Consider the following 22,444-nt stretch of genomic DNA (forward strand, 5'->3'; position numbering starts at 1 on the left):
ACTCACAGGCATAGGGGGTCATTCTAAATTGGGCGGTAACCATGGTGCTATTAGCACCATGGCTGCCTCCCATACCGGGTCCAGATCCGGGTCCGGTCTGGTTCAATCGGGATTTACCGGGTCATTCCGACCATGGAGGACCCGGTAAATCCCCATTCAACCAACCATTCCCCATTCCCATTGAGCCCCCATAGGGCTCAATGGGAATGGGGAAGACGCTAATAACGGCCCGCGAATAGCAGGCTCATTATTAGCACCCTGGTCCCTTAGTGGGACCCTTAAAGGACGTGTGGTCAGACGACACGTCCTTTACGGTTCCCGCTAAGGGACGTCGGAATTGGGTGGTAAGGGATTACCGGCACCGCTCTCCTTAACCGTGCCCGGTATCCCTTATCGCCCAATTCAGAATGACCCCATAGACTGACTCAGAGGCCCAGCACCATATCACGTGTGCAGGAGCTATGTATGCACCCCGGTTCCCACTCACTCTTGTCACCCCACCTGTTTTCAAACTAATAGCCCTTCTCCCAGAGATATAGTGGTGCCTTGCACTGTATTCTGGTCAGCCACACAAGTACCCATCAATAAATAACTAATGTTCTCTTGTGCCCCCCAAGTATAGTTATATTTTAAAATACACGCACTTTATACCTGCCCCCTAAATATTGGTGGTGGAGTGTGGTAAAGTAACCTCTGAAAGATTGAGGTAAACAATGAGCAGTGGTTTAGTCTCCCTTTTTGTGATTATGTGACGTTGCCATTGACACTGAGAAGCAGAATAGGAACTCGGAAGCCCATGTCAAGAGGAAAAGGATAAGTCCTGATGGGGCTGCACTGTGAGTTCAGAGAAAATTAGAAAGGAGACTGAGATCAGGTTAATCGCCAAATGTCAAACAAGCACCCGTGAGGACAAAATAAGAAACCAACAGAGCAGCCAAGAAATTGGGGCACCACTGCAAGCGACTATAATAGAGGTGGAGGAGACCATTCATATACTGTGAGGTTAAAGCAGCCAGGGAGATTTCTGAATGGTTTATGTTAATGTTAAAGGACATTTGTACTGCGCACCATCACCACTGGGTTGTCCCTTGGCGCTCTGGCGGATCTCAAACTGAAAATGGTGGAGTGAGTTAGTAGGACCGAGCAAGAAAAGTGCAAGAGAACATTGATGTGCTGTTGGCAGCTTCAGTTCGGTTCACACCATTCGCTGAGTTTGGGTGTGCTTTACAGTTGGTAGCTGTTGTGTTCCTCTGTGCAAGGCTATGTGTGGTTTGTTTTGTTGTTGCAGTGTAGTGAAGTGCGTGCAGTTTGGATGCCTTAGAGGTGGGGTTGTGTTTGGTTAGAGTTTGAGAGGTTTTTGCCGAAGGGTGAGATTTGTAGTGGGTTGGTTAGTGGCATCTCTATATAGATATGATGCATGCAAATTTCCAAATTCTTTCTAGATGTGTCGCGTGAATATCTCCATAATTGTGCCTGAATGTGCATTCACAATTCCATCCAAATGTGGTACTGGCTAATATTCACAGTCCTTTCCCGATGTGACACAAGCCAATATTAACAATCCCATCCAATTGTGTTGCAACCTAATTTCACAATCCTGTGTAGATGTGATGCAAGCTAACATTCACCACTCTATTTAAATACAGCATTCGCCAGTATTCATAAGACCTATCTAGATGTGACACAGGCTAGTGCTATCAGTTATTTCTGGACTGGCTAGCACAGTTAGGGTACAGTTCATCTACATGTGAGAGATGGGTAGGCCGTACAGTTGACAGTTTAGTGGATATATATGTGGTTAACAGTTGCCAAAAAGGGATTCTGCACAGGTTAACAGAATAACAGCTGGGCTTTATGCGGTGAGTGGATCCAAGAGGGGAGAGAGGTGGCAGAGACAGGGGGTTGTGCCCAGTTTACTCCAGCATTGCCCACAAGACCGGTGGTTATATTTATGCATGTGCAAGGTGGAGTGTGCATTGTGGAGTTCGCACTTGCACTACCAGATTGCTAAGCAACCAAGTTGATTTACAGGAATCATTACTGGCATAGATAGACTGTAATCCACATTTATACAAATGATTAACAGTGACTATTACTAACTAGCATAGGAAAATTGTGGCTGCAGGCAAAGTTTATGAATATGTTTCAAAGGCATAAAATGGAGTCGTAAATATCACTGGGGCTATAGAATAAGGCCATGGGGACAGAACCACTGATGTATACCTTTTTATCTTCCTTCAGGATCTTGAGTGTAGCAAGCTTGGCTTCTGGGTGCTTTTTCAATGCTTCGAGTCGGGTTCAGAGTGGCAAACTGGCTTAATGGGATTCAACAACAAGGTGTGGTTCGACAAGCAGCCACGCCTTCAGGCATGAAAAAGTGTGTGACAGGCAGGCGATGCCTGAGTATGCAAAGCTAGATGGTTTGACAGGTCTTGATGCAAGGAAGGCGGATATTCAGCTTCAGGAGCAAGTTAGATTTATGACTCGCAAGCATAGCTCAGGGGCAACACGCTTGCCTTGGAAGCAAGACGATGCAGAGCAACACAAGTTCGATCCCTGGGTCAGCACTTAGAAACCTCTCGGTATTATGCACGTTATAAATTACCAATGACAATGGAGTGTTGTTCAACAGGTGGCAGTATCTTCTGTCTTGAAGAAGCTTGGACCAGGCAGGCAATGTTATGGTAATTGTAGCTCGAAGTGGTAAAATATTTAGCCTCACTAAGGCAGCTTTGTTGGGTCTTTGCAATGGCCTGAAGGATTTTGGAGCACTCAAAGTGGCATAACATGGTTTCGAATTGCATAAAAAGCCAAAGGCTGCCTTTTTTGGTCATTGGACTGCTGTGCGAATCTTCTCCTAGGTCCCTGAGGAAAGGAGAGTCCATCTTCTGCCCTTCCCAGCAAGGAAGGTTGCTGGGGACATTTGTAGGCTTCCTCCTCATCAGGTAGATTCCTGGGTACCACTGTCTAGCAGCATTCAGGCTTTCCTCAAGCATGCTATCACAAATGTCCCCCCAAGGCATTTACAGGGAGATTCTGGTCTCTCCTTGGAGGTCCTTGTTTTCACCAAATGGATTGCTCTTTGGAAAGGCTTTACCACAACAACGTTTCAGTTAAATCTTTCTCAGGTCTTTCTAAGATATTTCCAAGATGATTCTTAATTATGCTTCCCCACAGAGATCTCAAGATGATTCCAGTAATGGTGGGGTCCTTACTCCCTCATATAGTCACTTTGCCAGAGTAGATATATATCCACTTTAAGCCTTCTGTAAGGGTGCCAGTCCTGGCTGAAGTAGCAAGTGTTATTCCTTGTGATATCATCCCCTATGGTGCCTTGTCTATAGGAAGTTACAGGGGGTCTTGGGAAGGAAGTGAGGCCTGGTAATAATGAAGGTGGGCGGACCCCTTTTCCAGGGTATATGTCCACTCCCTATCTCCTCTCCCTTGTTTGCCTCACAACAGATGGATTCCAGTATTGCAGAGTCCCCTTGGTTGCTCCCAGTTCCTAACCTACCTCCATCGGAGATATGTCCCGTTCTCCTTGGATAGGTGTCAAAGCTTTCCAGCTGAGGGCTAAATACTTCCTGGTTGGCACACCATGTGTGGTGGGAAAAACTCCCAGGGCCAGACGCAAATATACAAATGGCTCTGCAGCTGCAGATCAGAGTGGAAACTGTATATGACTTCAATCAAGCCCTCCAACTAAGTCAATGCTTAGGATGGGATGCCCAATGGAAGCCCTTATTTATATATTTGTATGTCAAAGTTCTTTAAATCTGGATGATGAACCCTTATGTAACAACTCTCTCTTTGAATCCCCCTTACCTCACTGAGCCAAGAAGTAGGTTTGTTTTGCAAATTAAAAGGTTTATTTGAAGAATTAAACAATATATATATCACACTTTTATGAACAAAATAATATCTGAATAGCACACTTATGAATATGACAATGATCAGCAATGGGTAATATTACAATATCACAACCTTTTTAATCAGTAAGGAGTAGGAATAGGAAGGATAAGGTAACAGAAAATCCTTTTATGGTTCAAGGAAATGCAAGATGGAAAGAATGCAACACAGAAATAAACTTGATATGATTTCAACAAAAGACAATATGATCACTCTTTCCCGTGTGACTACTCACTCCCCCCAGTATGCAATATGAAGAGGTGGAAATGAGGGCACACAGGTTTCAGAAATACAATCAATAATGCAGTTCAATCCCAGTTCCCCCAGAAAGCTTAGAGAGACACAGGAATGATTTTAAAACAGGCAAAAATACTTTGGAATGTGATTGTCATGAAAGGGAAAATATGCTAAAATGATTTTAATTCACTAAAAGAGATTTAGGATGAGATTCAGGATAAGTGATAGTTGCTTTGGATTGGTTCAGGTCAACACTAGCAATGATTCATGAACGATTATCAAATTGAAAACGAAATTCAGCAGTGGCAAACAAGAAAGAGCTATTCTGACATGTGTTGAAATTGAGCTAAATTGCAATTCGCTGCACTTTTTCCGCGTGCGTGAAATGCGATTACAGAAACACTATAAGGAATCGGAATGTTGTTTTAGATTCGTTGGAAAGCTTAGGATCTTAGATTTCGGTTTTAGGACGTGCGATTTAAAAGTCACGGAGGTTTATGTGAAGGGAGATTTTTGAGAAATAGAATCAAGATTTCAGAAATGACAGATGCGCTTTAAAGATTTACCAACAACAGGATGGACACAAGATGCTATAATGCATTTCTGGACAGGTTAAAATGGTTGGAGTAAGATTACTTTAAACTAAGAGACTGGTTATGGACAGTTCTAGACTAGATACTCACTCCTAGGCTTTGGAATGGAATGTGCCTCATCAAAGATCTGGTCAAGGGTTTGGACTTCACTCTCGCCACCGGACAGGTCTCAGGCACTCTGAGTTCTGCTCTCAGCACTGCACGGCGGTCTGGGTGGCCTCTTGGACTGGATCGGATGGGTTCTGGGTTACAGCTCTGCTTTCTGGGTCTGGATCAGGGTTCTTAGCTAGAACAGCAAAACAGCTCAGCCAGGCTGTTGGATTTTGAGATGCCCCATGGAAGTTTAGGGGTTAGAATCAGGTTGCTAGATTCTGAGGCCTGCTGCAAAGAGTTCAACTTTGGGTTAGGCCTCTGCTTCAGGGTTCTAGAGTTTGTTTCTAGAGTCTGGTCTCTGGATCTATCTGGATTCTGGAGTCTTCCGGCAGGGTGCTGCGCAAAGAATAGTTGAGTAGTGGAAAAGAGTATGTCTTTCATCTGTCCTAGCAGTCCTTATTTATGTGTTTTCCAAAGTGGGTGGGTAGGTTGATTCTCTATGCCCAACCCTCTAAGGATTTGATAGGTTAGAGGATTCCCTGTCCCCTGACTAGAGAAAGGAACAGCGTGTCAGAATGAGTCAGAGTGATGCTGTGTTTATGGCTTACCTGAAATCCCTCCCCTTTGCTTTTACATAGAAAATACATTTTCCCCAAAAAACATATTTCCCAGATACACAAGTTGTTCATAATACATATACACATCACAGATTAATTAAGGCATGTCTCTGTTCAAGTCCCATGTTCCTATGAGCTTGGGTTCAGAAATGACCACTTATTCACGCTTTTGGTGGATTTCCCAATATTGGTTCTGTACCAAATCTTACACAGGCATACACACTCCATCTGAGCACAACTCTGTAATTTCTTATATTCATAGCAAAAACACTGCAGCTGCAATATTAATAAATTCCAGGGTTTGGTCCCTGAACATCACACGGCATCCAGCTTAGTCTTAAATTGTGAGTGAATTTTTCATTTTAAGAATCCCAAATTTTCATATTTTTGTCAGCTTGGTACAATTTGTTATAAGCATTTTTATAAAACATACATTGCTTTCAATTCAATTCACACAATGGTTCGTCTCCGCCTCCAGAGCTGGCTGACTCAGAGGGTCACATGTCTTGTTTCCTGCCAGGAGTTGTTGACCAGTCACACCCAAATCAGCATATTCCTTTTCATCCCAAATAATCCATTGTCTTGACTGAGAGCAACATGCTAGGGTGCCTTGGCTAGTTCCTGTTCACACCAGTCTGTCAATCTCTTGGCCAAGGGCTGGGGAAAGCTTCCTTTGTCCAGGGGGAAGGTGTGGAATCTGTTTGATCCCAGTGTGGGAAACTTTTGAACTCTGCAACCAATGTCTACAAATTGTCTTTTCTTACAATATAACCCACATTTTTAACACATACATTAAACAATTGCTTCCTTCAAGCTTTTTCAGAATATAGTTTCAAATTGTCTCCACCCCTTAGGCTTCTGATAGCAAGTATTTATTTGGCATAGTTTGGGGTTCCATGTTCAACTTTACAAAGAAAATGGTTTTAAAACGCTGACTTTCTGGTAGAGGTGAGTAACGGTATTGCACCCATTTTTGACAGCTGTCTTTCCATCAGTATCTTTAAAAGGGGATTTTGCTTGATAGCATATGATTCTTGTTGACATTGTATTGATGTGGATTCTTGCAGTAGAGTAATGTGGAACACCCAACAAAGAGGTTGGATCTTTTAGGTGATTTGTGAGCCAGGATTTTAGCAATTTTTGACAATCAAGAAAACTGATTTTTGAAACTAGCTCTGTTTCTTTTGCAATCAGCATTGCTATTTCCAAGTGGTTTCAGGCTACTTTGTAGGTAGCCCAATGGTGGTTTTCGGCTGTGGTCTCCTGTGCTCACTAAGATAGGCAAAAGTGGATGGTGGCCTGTTTTTCAGGTTTTCACTGTGCATTTTCTTGTGATTTTGAGCGAGCAGCATGCTTTCCAGTGGCCATTCTGATGTTTCTGCTGCCAGCAATGCACAGTGATGTTGCAGGGCTTGAATGAGTGGGTTGATACATCCCACAAGCCCCCCTCTTGCGATGGCCGTTGATCTTTCATCAATGGAACTTCGCAAGACTGGGATGTCTGCATCATCTCTCCGGATCCCACAAATGGCAAAGGTCAGCATCTTTTTCTCCATCAGGGGTGGATCGATCGGTTCTCCTCACCAGTACTGATGGGAGTATTGAGCGATACCTCAGATCCCTCGGATCTTTGCTCCCGGTCCCCGGGTTGTCCTCCTTGGTCAGTTATTGTGGTTTCCAGTCAACTATAGGTTATCTCTCCTAGGATGACAAGGCAAAAACATATTCGTAGACATTTCCCCACCACTATTAATGTAGTGGGGCGGACATATACATTTCATAAATCAGGAGCCATTTGCATTATTGTATTTTATAGACTATGTGTGGAATGGTTTTAGAGTTGGAATTTTATTGATCTGGAGCGGCCCCCTCTGGGGTTCCAGAAGACTCCTTCAGTTGCTGCAGAATGTGCCTAGGATGGCAACACTTTAGCTGATTAATATGGACCCACTTATCTTCTCCCTCTGCCAAACTGCCTTTGGGGATGGGGATCTTGTAGGCAACTGGTGAGATATTGTCTACAATTTCAAAAGGTCCCTTCCAGGTAGGCAGAAATTTCCGCTGTGTGGCCTGGTTCCTTTGTAAATTGTATAGATAGACCCGGTCTCCTACATTGTATTCTTTCCTGGTAGTCTTCAAGTCATAGTGGGTCTTCATGCTATCGGCTGATCTTTCTAGATTTCGCTGAGCATAGGCAAAAGCATGTTGAAAGTGTTTTCTTAAATTTTCAACATACTCATGAGTTGTAGAGGCAGTGATCAATGTCTGCTCTTGGGTCCTGTAAAGCAGATGCTGGGGAAGCACCATTCTGCATCCAGTCATCAACTCAAACGGTGACATTTTAGTTGCAGATGAAGGGGTAGATCTGATGGCCATTAGGACAAGAGGTAATCGGATATCCCAACTTGGCCCAGAATCTGCCACAAACCTTTTTAAGATGCTCACAATGGTTTTGTTGAAACGTTCTACTGCACCACTAGAGGCTGTCCGGTAAGCAATGTGTAGCTTCCTTTTAACCCCAAGTATCTCCCACATCTTTGTCATTACTTCGCTGGTGACATGGCTACCTCTGTCTGACTCAATCCTTTGGGGTAGTCCAAAACGTGAAAAAGATGTGATTAATCATCAGGGCAGCTGCTGTTTCTGCTTTGCAGTTTGGGGCCGGGAGACATTCCACCCATTTAGTAAATAAGCATGTCACAGTCAACATGTACCTATTCCCCCTAGAGGAGCAAATCATGGGCCCCATAAAGTCGACTTGCAAATCTGACCATGGCAGTGTCATCCCCCTCTTTTGGAGAGGCGCACAGTGTGTGAGGGATGTTGGCTGAAATTGTGCACACACAAGACACCCCTTCAAGTATTGGTTGAGGTCCTGCCCCATGTGTGGCCAGTATACAAACTCTCTTAAGATTTCAAGTGTTGTATGGAAACCCCTATGACTGGCTGTGGTCGCATCATGGGCGTGACTTAACATCAGGCTTCGGAATGAGGTAGGAACAACCCACTGATCATGGCCAGCTAGGGATTTCCTTACCCACAAATTGTCTTGGATTTGGAACATTTTTGGACATTTCATCAACACTCTGAGGTCCTCTTTCCCAATGTAATCGGTATCCGTCAAGGGAAAGTTCTCAGGGTCCTCAATGTGTTGATAAAACTTACCAATTATTGGATCCCCCTTTTGAGCCGTAATCAAATCAGCATCTGGGGTCTCCCTACTCCATTGTACAGTTGAAAGATCATTGTGAGCATTTGTCTGGGACCTAGTGATAACAGTGACCTGGATTTCCCCCAAAAGGGACTCGATCTCAATTAGATCCCCTTGGATGGCCCTGGTTTTGGCCAGCTGATCAGCTAAGTTATTTCCAGTTTTGTCTGGTCCCTCTACTTTTTCCAGTAGATGGTCATCCCATTCTAGGTGACCAGATCATCAATATTTTGAATTAAATTCCCATGTTTCAAGGGTTTGTTATTAGCACATAACATGCCTATGGTTTTCCAATTAACCAGGTGCTCCACGAACCCGTTCCGTACATAATCCGAATCTGTGATTATGACCAGTTCGTGGAGTTGATGTTGGACAGCAGTGAGGATGGCTTGATGCACAGCCATCAACTCTGCCACTTGACTACTTCGGGGACCAATCTTGTACCCAGTGGAGGGTTCTGGGGACTCTTTCACGCATGCATTCCCTACGCCGGCCACAAGTTCTTTTTCCCCGTTGTTGTCAACATGGTAAGAGCATCCATCCACATAGACAGTGGGCATTCCTTCACACTTGTCTTCTTCAAAGATTTTGTGTGGGGAATTAAGGTATGCCTCCATGTTGTCCTTGATTTTTAGACTTTCATCCTCGAGACAGTTTTCTCTGGCACAATCATGCAAGTCAGCCAGACCTTGCGCGAGGGGACTATTCTTGTTTTGGCCATATCTGACCTCCACAGGAAAGCCTTGCATTGACAGAATCCAGGAAGTAATTTCGGAATTACTCACATTTCCAGCCCGGATTCTGTCACTTTGGAGATATTGCAGAGGCTGGTGGGAAGTCTCCACTTTGATGTGTTCCCCCTGGATAAACGGGTGGTAATTCTTCAATGCCCACACCGTTGCCAGGAGTGCCTGCTCACAATCATTGAATTTTTCCTCCACAGAGGATAAAGTTTTACTCGCATAGGAGATTACTTTATTGACCTTGTCATGCTTTTGGTATAATACTTCAGTCAAGCATGTATTAGAGAACCCTGTCTCCAAGAAGAACTCCTTGTTTCTGACAGGGTAAGCTAGGCAAGGCGCTTGTGAGAGGCTTCTTTTGAGCTGTCTTACTGCCTCGGCTTGTTCCGAGGATAATGATTTCAGTTTTGTCATCATTCAGGCATAGTCCATGAGTGGCCATCCATGCCTGGATGATGAGATACACCCTGTTCACCAAGGCCAAATCCTTATCATAATCACCAGTAAGTGGTAGGAGAATCTGAGTATCATCTGCATAGTTAGTGTAGGTGATACCAAGAAGGTCCAGATCATCGAAAAGGGGCTTCGTGAAGATGTTGTAGAGTGTAGGAGAAACGCAAGATCCTTGGGGCACGCCGCATGTAATGGGGATGGAGTCTGCTTCTGCGGTGGTGGAGAAGACTCTCATGGTCCTATTATTGAGGAAGGATTGGATCCAGTCTGTGGCTTCTTCAGAGAAGTGCGCAGCCATGTCCAAATGCCTACAAAGGACCTTGTGGTCAACAAGGTCAAATGCAGCTGATAGGTCCAGAAGGAGGAGTAAGGCTGGTTTTCCTTGATCCCTTAGCTCGTCAATTTGTGCTTTTAGATCTAAAAGGGCTGTTTCGGTCCTGTGCTGGGGATGGAAGCCAGACTGCCGTGCTCCTAGCAGGTTGTTGGTTTCAAGGTGTTTCTGAATTTGTGAGTACGCCACTTTATCTATAATTTTTAGGAGGAATGGCATGGTGGTGATTGGACAGTAATTCATGGGTATGGCTCGGTCTAGCGTCTGTTTTTTAAGCAGTGGGAGAACCCAAGATTTTAAGTTGCTCGGTATGGATCCTGTTGTGAATGAAGCGTTAATGAGTTTTGAGATAAAGGGAGCCAGGTCTCTGGCTGCATCTTTTATCAGTTGGGCTGGACATTGGTCCCCCTGACAGTTTGATGGTTTTAGTGACAGAATGATGTGTTCAGTCTCAATAATAGAAACTTTGGAGAACTTGAAGCAAGGAGTGTCAGTGTTATTTTTAGGGGGGATGATAGACATTTTAGGATTTGTATCCAGGCTGAGTGAGGATTCTTTCTTGTCAATTTTAGATTGGAGAGTTGACACTTTGTTAGCTAGGGCTAGCTGAATATTGGTGCACCATAGTTTGTCTTTCACACAATTGTCTGGCACTGGGATAGGAGATTCTATTTCCTTTAGGATGATAAAGAGTTCCTTCATGCTAGAGTTGGCTTGGGCTATTCTAGTGTTATAGGTTTCTCGTTTTGCCGATAATATTTCCTTTTTGTAGAGGGTAGATATACCCCTCAGGGTGATTTTATTTTCTTCAGAAGGTTGTAGTTTCCATGCGACCTCAGATTGTCTTTTTTTGGTGCGAAGTCTTTTCAGGTGGGGGGTGTAACAGGAGTTGAGGTGGGCTTTAGGTTTGCTTTGTCTCATTTTGAGTGGTGAAATTGAGTCCAGTGCAGAGGCCATGATTTGATTATACTCATTCACTAGAGTTTCGGGGTCCAGGTTGTCTGGTAGTGAGTTGAGTGTGGGGAGGATGAGCGGGAGTAGGTTATCTGGAGTGATGTTTCTCTTATTCCATGTCGGGATGGACGGAGCTGGCTGGGCTAAGGTAGGAGTAGGTCTGTCCGTTTCTAGAGCAAATGTTATAAGGTGGTGGTCTGTCCAGATTTGAGGGGAGATCGATAGGATGGAGGCGTTGCAATTGTGGTCTGCCACCCAATCAAGTATTCTGCCTTTGTTATGGGTAGGGTGAAGTACTATTTGTGCGAAGCTTAGTTCAGAGAGTAGGTTAACCACTCTGCTTGCATGTGGGTCGTTTTGGTAATTGAAGCCCAGGTTAATGTCCCCTAAGAGGATGGCCTGTGATGATTTTTTTAGGTTATGAGATAGAGTGGTGGAGATGTCCTCCTCGAAGGTTCCGATAGGGCCTGGGGGTCTATAAATCAAGTGGATGGTGAGGGTTTGGGAGTTGTTAATAGTTAATTTGGCTGTTAGGCTTTCACAGGATTTAGTGTCATTAGCTGGGACTATCCTGGTAGATAGGTTGAATTTGACAATAAGGGCTATGCCTCCTCGACGGGCTTCTCTTCGGTCTGATCTTAGGATGGTGTAACCATTAGGGATCGCTAACATGATGGCAGGTCCTGCAGCGGCATGAAGCCAGGATTCCGTAATGGCCAAGAAGTCGAGGTTTTCGGTCTGAATGAGATCAGCAATTTCAATGGCATGAGCAATCATGGATAGCTTAGGATCTTAGCTTTAAAATGACAGTTAAATTTCGGATCTGGGTTCTAGCACAGAGTTCTTAGCTAGAACAGCAAAACAGCTCAGCCAGGCTGTTGAATTTTGAGATGCCCCTTGGAAGTTTAGGGGTTAGAATCAGGTTGCTAGATTCTGAGGCCTGCTGCAAAGAGTTCAGCTTTGGGTTAGGCCTCTGCTTCAGGGTTCTAGAGTTTGGTTCTAGAGTCTGGTCTGGATCTATCTGGATTCTGGAGTCTTCGGCAGGGTGCTGTGTCAAGAATAGTTGAGTAGTGGAAAAGAGTGTGTCTTTCATCTGTCCTAGCAGTCCTTATTTATGTGTTTTCCAAAGTGGGTGGGTAGGCCGATTCTCTATGCCCAACCCTCTAAGGATTTGATAAGTTAGAGGATTCCCTGTCCCTTGACTGGAGAAAGGAACAGCGTGTCAGAATGATTCAGAGTGATGCCGTGTTTATGGCTTAACTGAAATCCCTACCCTTTGCTTTTACATAGAAAATCAATTTTTCCCAAAAAACGTATTTCCCAGATACACAAGTTGTTCATAATACATATACACATCACAGGGCATGTCTCTGTTCAAGTCCCATGTTCCTATGAGCTTGGGTTCAGAAATGACCACTTATTCACGCTTTTGGTGGGTTTCCCAATATTGGTTCTGTACCAAATCTTACACAGGCATACACACTCCATCTGAGCACAACTCTGTAATTTCTTATGTTCATAGCAAAAACACTGCAGCTGCAATATTATATTAATATATATTAATACATTCCGGGGTTTGGTCCCAGAACATCACACGGCGTCCAGCTTAGACTTAAATTGTGAGTGAATTTTTTCATTTTAAGAATCCCAAAGTTTCATATTTTTGTCAGCTTGTCAGCTTTGTTATAAGCATTTTTATAAAACATGCATTTGCTTTCAATTCAATTCACACAATGGTTTGTCTTCACCCCCAGAGCTGGCTGACTCAGAGTGTAACATGTCTTGTTTCCTGCCAGGAGTTGTTGACCAGTCACACCCAAATCAGCATATTCCTATTCATCCCATGAATCCATTGTCTCGACTGAGAGCAACATGCCAGGCTTCCTTGGCTAGTTCCTTTTCACACCAGTCTGTCAATCTCTTGGCCAAGGGCTGGGGAAAGCTTCCTCTCTCCAGGGGGAAGGTGTGGAATCTGTTTGATCCCAGTGTGGGAAACATTTGAACTCTGCAACCAATGTCATGTCTACAAATTGTCTTTTCTTACAATATAACCCACATTTTTAACACATACATTAAACAATTGCTTCCTTCAAGCCTTTTCAGAATATAGTTTCAAATTGTCTCCACCCCTTAGGCTTCTGATAGCAAGCATTTATTTGGCATAGTTTGGGGTTCCATGTTCAACTTTACAAAGGAAATGGTTTTAAAACACTGGCTTTCTGGTAGAGGTGAGTAACGGTATTGCACCCATTTTTGACAGCAGTCTTTCCATCAGTATCTTTAAAAGGGGATTTTGCTTGATAGCATATGATTCTTGCTGACATTGTATTGATGTGGATTCTTGCAGCAGAGTAATGTGGAACACCCAACAAAGAGGTTGGAACTTTTAGGTGATTTTTGAGCCAGGATTTTAGCAATTTCTGACAATCAAGAAAACTGATTTTTGAAACTAGCTCTGTTTCTTTTGCAATCAGCATTGCTATTTCCAAGTGGTTTCAGGCTACTTTGTGGGTAGCCCAATGGTGGTTTTTGGCAGTGGCCTCCTGTGCTCACTAAGATAGGCAAAAGTGGATGGTGGCCTGTTTTTCAGGTTTTCACTGCACATTTTCTGGTGATTTCGAGCGAGCAGCATGCTTTCCAGTGGCCATTCTGATGTTTCTGCTGCCAGCAATGCACAGTGATGTTGCAGGGGTGGATGAGTAGGTTGATACATCCCACAAAACCAAGTGGATAATAGAAATGACATCAGATTTGGTTTTATCAATTTTGATTGCATTTCCTCATATGGCGTTCTACCTAACTACATATAGCGTTATATTTATATTTAACCAAATTATTGCCATAAGACAAATGAGGATATGCAGTTAAAGATATTTTGAGCATGACTAGCAGCACTTTCAAAGGTAGCCCCTGGCTGCTGGAATTAATTTAATTTCAGCTGGCTGTTCTAAGAAGGCACATTCTCCTCTGTAGCTGTCGTGCAACCAAATCACATTGCAGCTGTTGGCGTGTCAGTAGACAAGGCCCAGCATAGTCACTATACTTGCAAGCATGGAGCATTGGAAAGTGAGGCCTGTTTAGCAGCTCACACGTTCTGGGAGAGAAAAGCACCAGCATTACGCATTGCAAAAATAAAAGAATGTCAGGATTGCACACCCTTGCAGATGTCAGTCTGTCACAGTAGGACAGGGAGAATATTGCAATTTGTACACGACTCAAAGGTGACATGTAGTGTCTGATGGACCTACTGGTTCTATAGCATGAGGGGCTGATAGGTTTGAATTGGTATATGATAGGAAGGCTCTACAATTGTGTGCTGAACACTTTTTATCTAACTTACTGCTGGGCAGCCACCTAAAGGGTACAGGTTATGTCCTTATCCCAAAACTACATGGAAAAAGGTTACAGAATTGCTCGTTAAATACATATACATTAAGATGCTTCAATGTTGCCTTTAAAATTTAGATACTCCATTGTTTTTGAACATTTCATGAAATGTATTCCTAAACTGTTTTCAAATAAATCAAGATGCTTAATTGAGAGTTGTACTCCACGTGATTATATTAGACTATGGCCCTCATTACAAGACCGGCGCTGGACCATGGTGCTATCCATGCCGGAGTCCGGCATGGTGGATGGCGGGATTACCGCCCCATTCCAAGGTGAGTGGGGCGGTAATTCCTCATTCACCATTTGCCCTTCCCCATTCCCATTTTTGCCCCATAGGGCATAATGGGGATGGGGAAGGCGCTAATTACGGCACCAAGACCATGTCACATGCTAAAAAACATTTTCCTCTGTGCAATAGGCTTCAGAACATTTTATTTCTCTCATTCCCAACATCAGATTAAATATGTGCAGTAGTATGATTACTTGGCTGTTTCATGGGTAAGCATGACATTTCAACTCTTCTCTTTAAGCTCAGAGTGAAGCAAGCTGGTGTGAGCATTCAGAGAATTGTCCCCGGCGTTCAGACAATGGGCATTCGTCTAGACCAGTACTTCGACATTATCCACCCAGAGGTGACTTTCACCATTTCCAGCGTTCGGAAATTTATCAACAGTCAATTTGTTTTTCGCACCAAGAGGGAGATGATGCCCGAGTCTTGGAAGCACAGACCAATGCTAGAGCTAAGAGGTATGTATGTGTTTTAAAAACGTTAGCCTTTTTATTGACGCAAACAGTGAGTAAATGATACTTTTCTCTTTATCATCCAAAAAGAACACTTACATGAATTGACAATTTTGTATTTTAACGCAGGAGCCTCATTTAGAAATAAAACCTAATTCTTTAGGATGCTGACATGGAATATACACACAAGGGCTCATGTTCAAAGAGGGCGTAACATTAATGGAAAGCATAAAAGGCTCCATAAGGCTTTAACGCATTCCATTAACATTCTCCACCATTTTTAATCATTTGTCTGGCAGAGAGGAGGGGCAGAACGCACACTTGCGTTTCCACCACCTCCTTCCTCTCCACCATACAAATGCTAAAGTATTTACACCGGCATGGATTTGTATGCCGGTGCAAATGCTGGAGTTCCTTATGGGGTTCGATAGCTCTATGCACCAGCATAAAGAAGGCGGCCCCAACAGGGATCCATTGTAAAATGCCACCTCCCATACTTGCAGGTTGGGCAGCATTCATTTTAAATTGTTCACAAAGATACACACTGTCCGACATGCGATCATGTTGGGCAGGGTGTAGATGTAATTGCGAGTGCCACTTAACTTGGGAGCATGGCAAGTGGAGCTCGCAATCAAAAATGAATGCTGCATAGCATGCTACGATGTAGGCAGTTTACTCACTTTGCACCTCTGAGTGCAAATGTGAAAGGCAAAAGACAGCGTACATGCTTGAACGCCACCCTTTGCCCTTTACATTTGCGCCCTGCAGTGCAAATGAGCAACATCTGGCAGTGGGGACCGGTTTACGTTACAGTGTAAACGTAACAGGTCATTGCCATCAAATTACCGGGAACTCAAAAGCACAAATAGAGCCTGTACCATCTGTGCATTTTCCACTATCTGTGCGCCACAGAAAAATGCATTCCAGCAATTTTTCTGTGTCTTAGCGCAGCGGACAGTTACAGTCAAGCTTCTATGGGCCTCCTGGGGACAGACACAGGGAGACCCACATGGGCTCCATTGTGATTAGAAGACCACCAGCGTCATAGAAAAAATAAATGAAGATTTACCTGTTCTATGGCGGGAGCCTGAAGTTCCCTCGAGCCAGACCCAAACACACAGTTTAGGAAAAGAAGCATTCACCTTTAAATTAACAAAGTTGAATCTGCGATTGTGGAAACACTTATCATCTTCGGCAACACTGTTGCCGAAGATGACACGCACTGTTCAAAGTATGAATAACCACAGCACAGCTGGCAGGAAGCCAGCAAATAGAAAGCGGCACAAAATCATGTTAGAAACGACAGAAAATAAATCTTATGCATGCTCATGAGGCAATTCATGAAATAATCAGACATTGTTCTCCAGATTACACTAGTGTTTCAGCACTTACAAAGTTGTATACTTCCCTAGCTGAACACATTTCGAGTGTACCAGACAGTTTCACAAGCTTACCAGAGGGGTTTCTGACTTGTAATTCACATGAAAGGCAAGCAGAAATGACCCAATTAAAGTAGGGAATGGAAACAGAGCTTTTAGTGAGAGGGAAGGGGTCCTCAGATACTCGAATTTCCCAGCTACCATAGTGCAGTAAACTTTGCCACCTTCAATGTACCAGGCTAAAATTAATGTGCAATGCACAGGCACAGGGAAGTTTTATCCAATCCAAGTATTTTTCAAACTCGAAATCTGGTTTCACTGTTACATAATTAGGCCCCAGCTTTAAATCCTGACATACTGCACACATTCACCCTCTTTAGACTTCATCATGCAGTTTAGCCTTTAAACTATTGGATTGTGCTTTAATTATCAATGTGGGTTGAGACCAGGCATCCCACTCATGTAGATCACAAAGGACGTTTCTGACGTGTGCCACCCATGACAGACTCATGGCTCCCTCAAGGCTCATCAAGTGTGTAAATCCTCCCTAGAGATCTCACGTTCTGGAGTCTGCCAAATCAGTAGTCATTTCACAATTGGTCTTGATGCAGCAATCACGTATTTGGGGCAAAGGTCAATTTCAAGATGCAACAGGGCATTAGGTGTGCTCTGGTGAAGCCATAAAATATTCTTGAGAAATGTATTGTCCACTACGCTCAAAGGTTTCAGGTTCACATACCCCCACAGCTCTTTCCCAAAAAGGGCTGCAGCTGTAGCCGGCTTCCTATAAAGGTCCAGAGCTGGATAGATGGCACCTCTCCCATGCCTATTACAGAAGACACATGTCCCACCACTGTACTTTTCTAATGTTACCACAGCCTTGGCCAACTGACTTGTCCATTTCTCACTGTCGTGGACACGTATTCTGAGGTAGTCATATGCCCTCACCTGCTCCAAAGGCATACCCTCCATCCTAAGGTCAAGATTACAATGTTTTCCGAAGTTGGGCCTGAACCCCATTGTAGTTGCTTTCTCTGTGTTCCGGCTCAATTTTAACCCCTCGCACCATCTCATGAAAGATGACAGTGACGACTTCAGAGCCCACAGTGTGGTGGACAAAATCACAGCATCATCTGGAAAAAAGAGACCTGGATTTCTTCTCTGGCCCAGCTTTGGAGAATATTTACCCTCATCGAACAATGCATCAATCACCTCCTCAATATATATACAAGGTCAGAACGGGCCAAAACACATCCCTGTCTCACACCTTTCATAACTTCAAATTGATCAGTGACCTCTCCGACCCAGACCCACTCTAATGACTGCTTTATTGTCCCTGTAGAGTGTTTGAATGACATCATTAACCCAATTGGCTTTCCCCTTTTCAGCAACACGTGCCCAAAGAGGTCTAAATTGGAACCCACTTGGGTCTTTAGGTATTGGGTTGCCATCCCCTATAGTGTCCTTCTCCCTCCATCCACCATATAAGGAAGATGAGTGTTCCAACCATGCGTCTGAAGTTATACTGCACTGAATTTCTAGATTCCCCTTACTTCACTGCCTGATACCAGTTTCCAAAAGATATTATAATCTCTGGTATCTAAGGTGCATGCTAGAGATTCCCACTTAGTTTTTAAATAAATTTCAATTTTTTTCTTAACAATTAGCTTGTACTCAGAGCATTTCAACCGAAGGAGAGCCTTATCAACAGATGATCCTCTTGATAAAAGCTCTTCCATTTATTGCTTTACAAGTGCGCACTCTTGATCACACCATTCTCTCTTAGTCAGTACTTTCATTTTAATGAATTTAGTGGCTACTTTTAGTAACAAAGGGAAATATTCCATCAACCATCTTCCCAGTGTCATTGACTTCATTTGAGCACACCTTCTCAAGATGGGGAAGAATTACACCATAGAGGTGTGGTCTAAAATCACTCTGATCCAATTCTGCCCATTTAACGGCCCTACATCCATGACTAGATACTATTATGGCTTGATTTAATTAATTATTTCCTTGGGGTAACCTGGACCAGCATTGAAACTCAGTTGAAGCCATTAAAGGTCCATGATCACATCATACTTTTCCAAAATCTTAAATTCTACAATTTGCGACCACACCCCAGTTGATATAAAAATGTAATCAATTAGGGGTTGGCCCCTGGGCCCAACATAGGTCATATCTGCAAGTTTGTCTCCAACAAGGTAGCCATTACAGGCTCTTAACTCCAGTTCATATAAGCTTCTAATTGTGTTAATTGCTAATTTGTGTGCTTTCTTACTGCAAGGAACTATTAGTAGTGGAATATCCCACGCCTCATCCTGGTCATCCCAGATACATCCTAATTAAGCCGGCTTTGTTAAGGGGCACATTTCTGTGACAAATATGCAAGAGCTGTTACTGACGCTGTTGAACAAGATGAAGTTAGGGGCTGTGGTACTCTCTCTAGATGCATAAAAAGCTGTCAATGTTGGAGCTTTCTGTTCCAGACAATAGAATTAATTAACTTTGGATGGAGTTCATGAGCTGGGTGAGGATTTTATATGAAGGCCCAATGGCTGAAGTGTTGACCATTGGTATTCTTTCTTTGAAATTTGACATATGCCGGGAACCCGCCAGAGCTGTCCTCTCTCACCATTGCACTTTGCCTGTCATTGGAGCCTCTTGCTGTAGCTATTATATCGGGGTCAACTTCTTTGGAGTAATTCAGAAACTATGGTTCTACACCGATGATCTCTGCCTGGTGCTGCATAACATTCCATTTTCCATACCAGCATTGATGAACCAAATTGAGAGGTTTGGCAAAGCTTCGAACTACAAAATCAACTGGCTCAATTCAGGGGCTCTACCATGTTCATAACCTTGTAATAGTACAGACCTAAAAGGCTGTGACTTCAAGTGGTGTACATCAAAGATGAAGTATCTAGGAATCTGGTTGACTCGTGAATTGAGACTCATGATTAACATTAATCTGATATTGGCGATAGAGAAATTATCAGAAGATCTGCTGCGATGGGATTCCTTCAATGTCTCGTTGGGGGAAAAGTGAGTGCCTTGAAAATGACAGCATGACCCCCATCCCACCTTGTAAATCCTTGATGAGAAAACTGGACAATATGATTCAAATCTTTCTGTGGGGGCACAACACACCGAGGCTTAAACTTTGGAAACTTCAGCTTTTGGGTGACAAAGGGCGACTGAATGTTCCTAAATTGCTAGATACCACATGGCACTTATGTCAAGACATTTTCTGCCGTTCTTGAGGGATCCTCATGCTGAGCGGTAATTGCTGAGGGGAGTGTATCTGGTCCACTAGAGCCCCCAGGCTTGCTGTCCTCTACAAATGAGGTGAGGAGAGAAAAGTCTGTTCTGACTGAATTTCTACAACCCTGCTGGGGGGATATTGCAAAATATCTGAAGGTGTATCCTTTTCTAACGAGTTCAACATCAATATGGTTGAATCCTTCAATTAGACTCAACAATAAAGTATTATTCTGCCTAATTGGTACTTTGGAGGAGTACAGAAAGTTGGAAAACTTTTAAAGGGGGTTCTTGGCTCTCCTTCCGAGATATGATGGTTAAGTATGACCTCATAGGTTGCACATATGGAGAGTATAGGTCCCTCAAATCAGCTGTACCACTGAAGGATCATTCGGAGTCTGACTTGTTGGGGTCCATTGTCCACTTGGGTGGTCAGGATCACATGGCTTCAGAGGTGTACAAATTACTGAGTAGTTATTCAGAGGGGAATACTAAACTCCTGGAATCCTGGTCGTCCCATCTCCCAAATGAGATGTCTGTAAAAAGATGTGAGCCACTTTGCAGGAATATTACCAGAGTGTCAATTAACATTGGAGAGAGGGCGCGTCAGGTGAAGTTGTTGAATAGGGGTTTTTGGACTCCAGAATGGGTGTGCAAGCAAGGTTTGAGCCTGTCAGACACCTGCTCAGGATGTGGCTGGTCAGTGGGATCTCTGGAACATATGTTAGGGGATTGTTATGGAGTCAAGGCATTCTGGAGCTAAGTGACGGGTGTAATGAACACTGTCTTTGGTGTGGATAGAGACTATGGGCCTCATTACGACCCAGGCGCTAAGTGAAAACCGATGGCGGTAAATGATTACCGCCATCGTTTTCCGCTAGGTACGATCATGAGCCGTGACCGTTAACTACGATGCCATTTGCGGCATCGTAGTTAACGCTGCCGCTAACTGCACCAAGGACGCGCGCACGTGAGATCCCACACTGTAATTACTGGCATGGCGCAAAGGTACGCGAATGCCGACCCAAGCAGACATGCACCTAACGCCATCACCCAGCCTGTTAAGTACCTTACCGCCATGGTGCTAATTACGCCATCGCGAACCAACCGTAAAGGGCCATGTAAAGTGAATCCAGCTGCCACAGGTGCACAGAATCAGCACAGGTGGAGGCAATACAGACTCAGGAAGTACAAAAAGAGCACACCCAACCCCTTCCCACACCCAGCCACACTCCACAATGATACCAATAGGACTAGCAATGTTGGGGCTGGAGGACCTGATAGCAATGCAAGTGCTACAACAATACAACAACAACAACAACAACAACAACAAGAGGCTGCAGAGACGAGACGCAGGAGGAGAAGGAGGGCAAGGCAGGGCCAGCAAGCCCCACCAGCACAGCCAGTGGCACCACGCAGGCAGCCCCCAATCCCACGCATCAGAGCCAGTCCATTCACCCTCACCGCTGAGCTGATCCACACCCTGTACCGACTGGACCGGGACACCATCACCACCATTGACAATGACATCGTCAGCATGATTGAAACACCCACCGCCACCCCCCCCTACTGAAGGTAGTGTCCGTGCTCCACTTCCTGGCCACAGGCAGCTACTAGCGACACAGTGGGGCACTTGCATGGCATATCACAACCATTATTCTCACGTACACTGATCCAAGTGCTGGATGCCCTCCTCAAGCACACAGATGACCACATCTCATTGCCACGGTCTGCCCAGGAGATTGCTAACACCAAAGTGGGTTTCCAAGCACTAGCTGGCATACCTGGTTGCATTGGTGCCATCGACTGCACCCATGTGGAATTGTCGGTCCCACGTGCCATGGTGGTACCGTACCGCAACCGTAAACTATTTCACTCAATCAACGTGCAAATGGTCTGTGACTCCAACAGGATCTTCACACATTGTTGTGCCTGATTCCCCGGATCAACCCATGATTCAATGGTCCTGCGTAACTCCACAATACCACGCTACATGGAGCGACATGCAGGGCCAAGATCCTGGCTACTTGGTGAGTCTCATGTCATGAGCATGGAAATGTGGCAGAAAGGGGGGGGGGATGATGCATACTTCACCTGGCAGAAAGGGGGGGGGAATGATGCATACTTCACCTGGCAGAAAGGGGGGGGATGATACATACTTCACCTGGCAGGGGGGGGGGAATGATGCATACTTCACCTGGCAGAAAGGGGGGGGGGTGATGCATATTTCACCTGGCTGCGACTAGCAGTAGCCAGATCATACCCTGAGGCAGCACTTACGTCATCTGACACCTGTATACGTGATGCCTGACCTAAGCAGCCCTACCATGTGAATGAAGGTGTGTCCCAACAATGACACAACCATCTGCAAGTGCATTGTACAAAATGTGACCACATTGACTCCAACGAAATGCACCTATATGCACGTCACCAAACACCATCTACTGAAAGGCCTGGCCCCCATAACTGTGCCCAAAGGAGGCACATGATGGACTGGAACATCAATGCACCACAACACAGACAGCAAGGCCC

The 22,444-nt window shown here is 44.3% G+C and overlaps 1 protein-coding gene across 2 annotated transcripts in view; it reads left to right on the top strand.

The window, feature by feature from the left end:
- The window catches only part of LOC138491587 (guanylate cyclase soluble subunit beta-2-like), a 707,294-nt gene that overhangs the window by 357,843 nt on the left and 327,007 nt on the right, over positions 1-22,444 (top strand). For both annotated transcript variants that reach the window (XM_069618174.1, XM_069618173.1), the window contains exon 9: positions 15,062-15,278. In XM_069618174.1, the coding sequence (XP_069474275.1) occupies positions 15,062-15,278 (217 nt within the window). The remainder of the gene's footprint in view (positions 1-15,061; positions 15,279-22,444) is intronic.

This window comes from Ambystoma mexicanum, chromosome 10, assembly GCF_040938575.1.
Source record: "Ambystoma mexicanum isolate Mex_15411 chromosome 10, UKY_AmexF1_1, whole genome shotgun sequence".
Lineage (NCBI taxonomy): Eukaryota > Metazoa > Chordata > Amphibia > Caudata > Ambystomatidae > Ambystoma > Ambystoma mexicanum.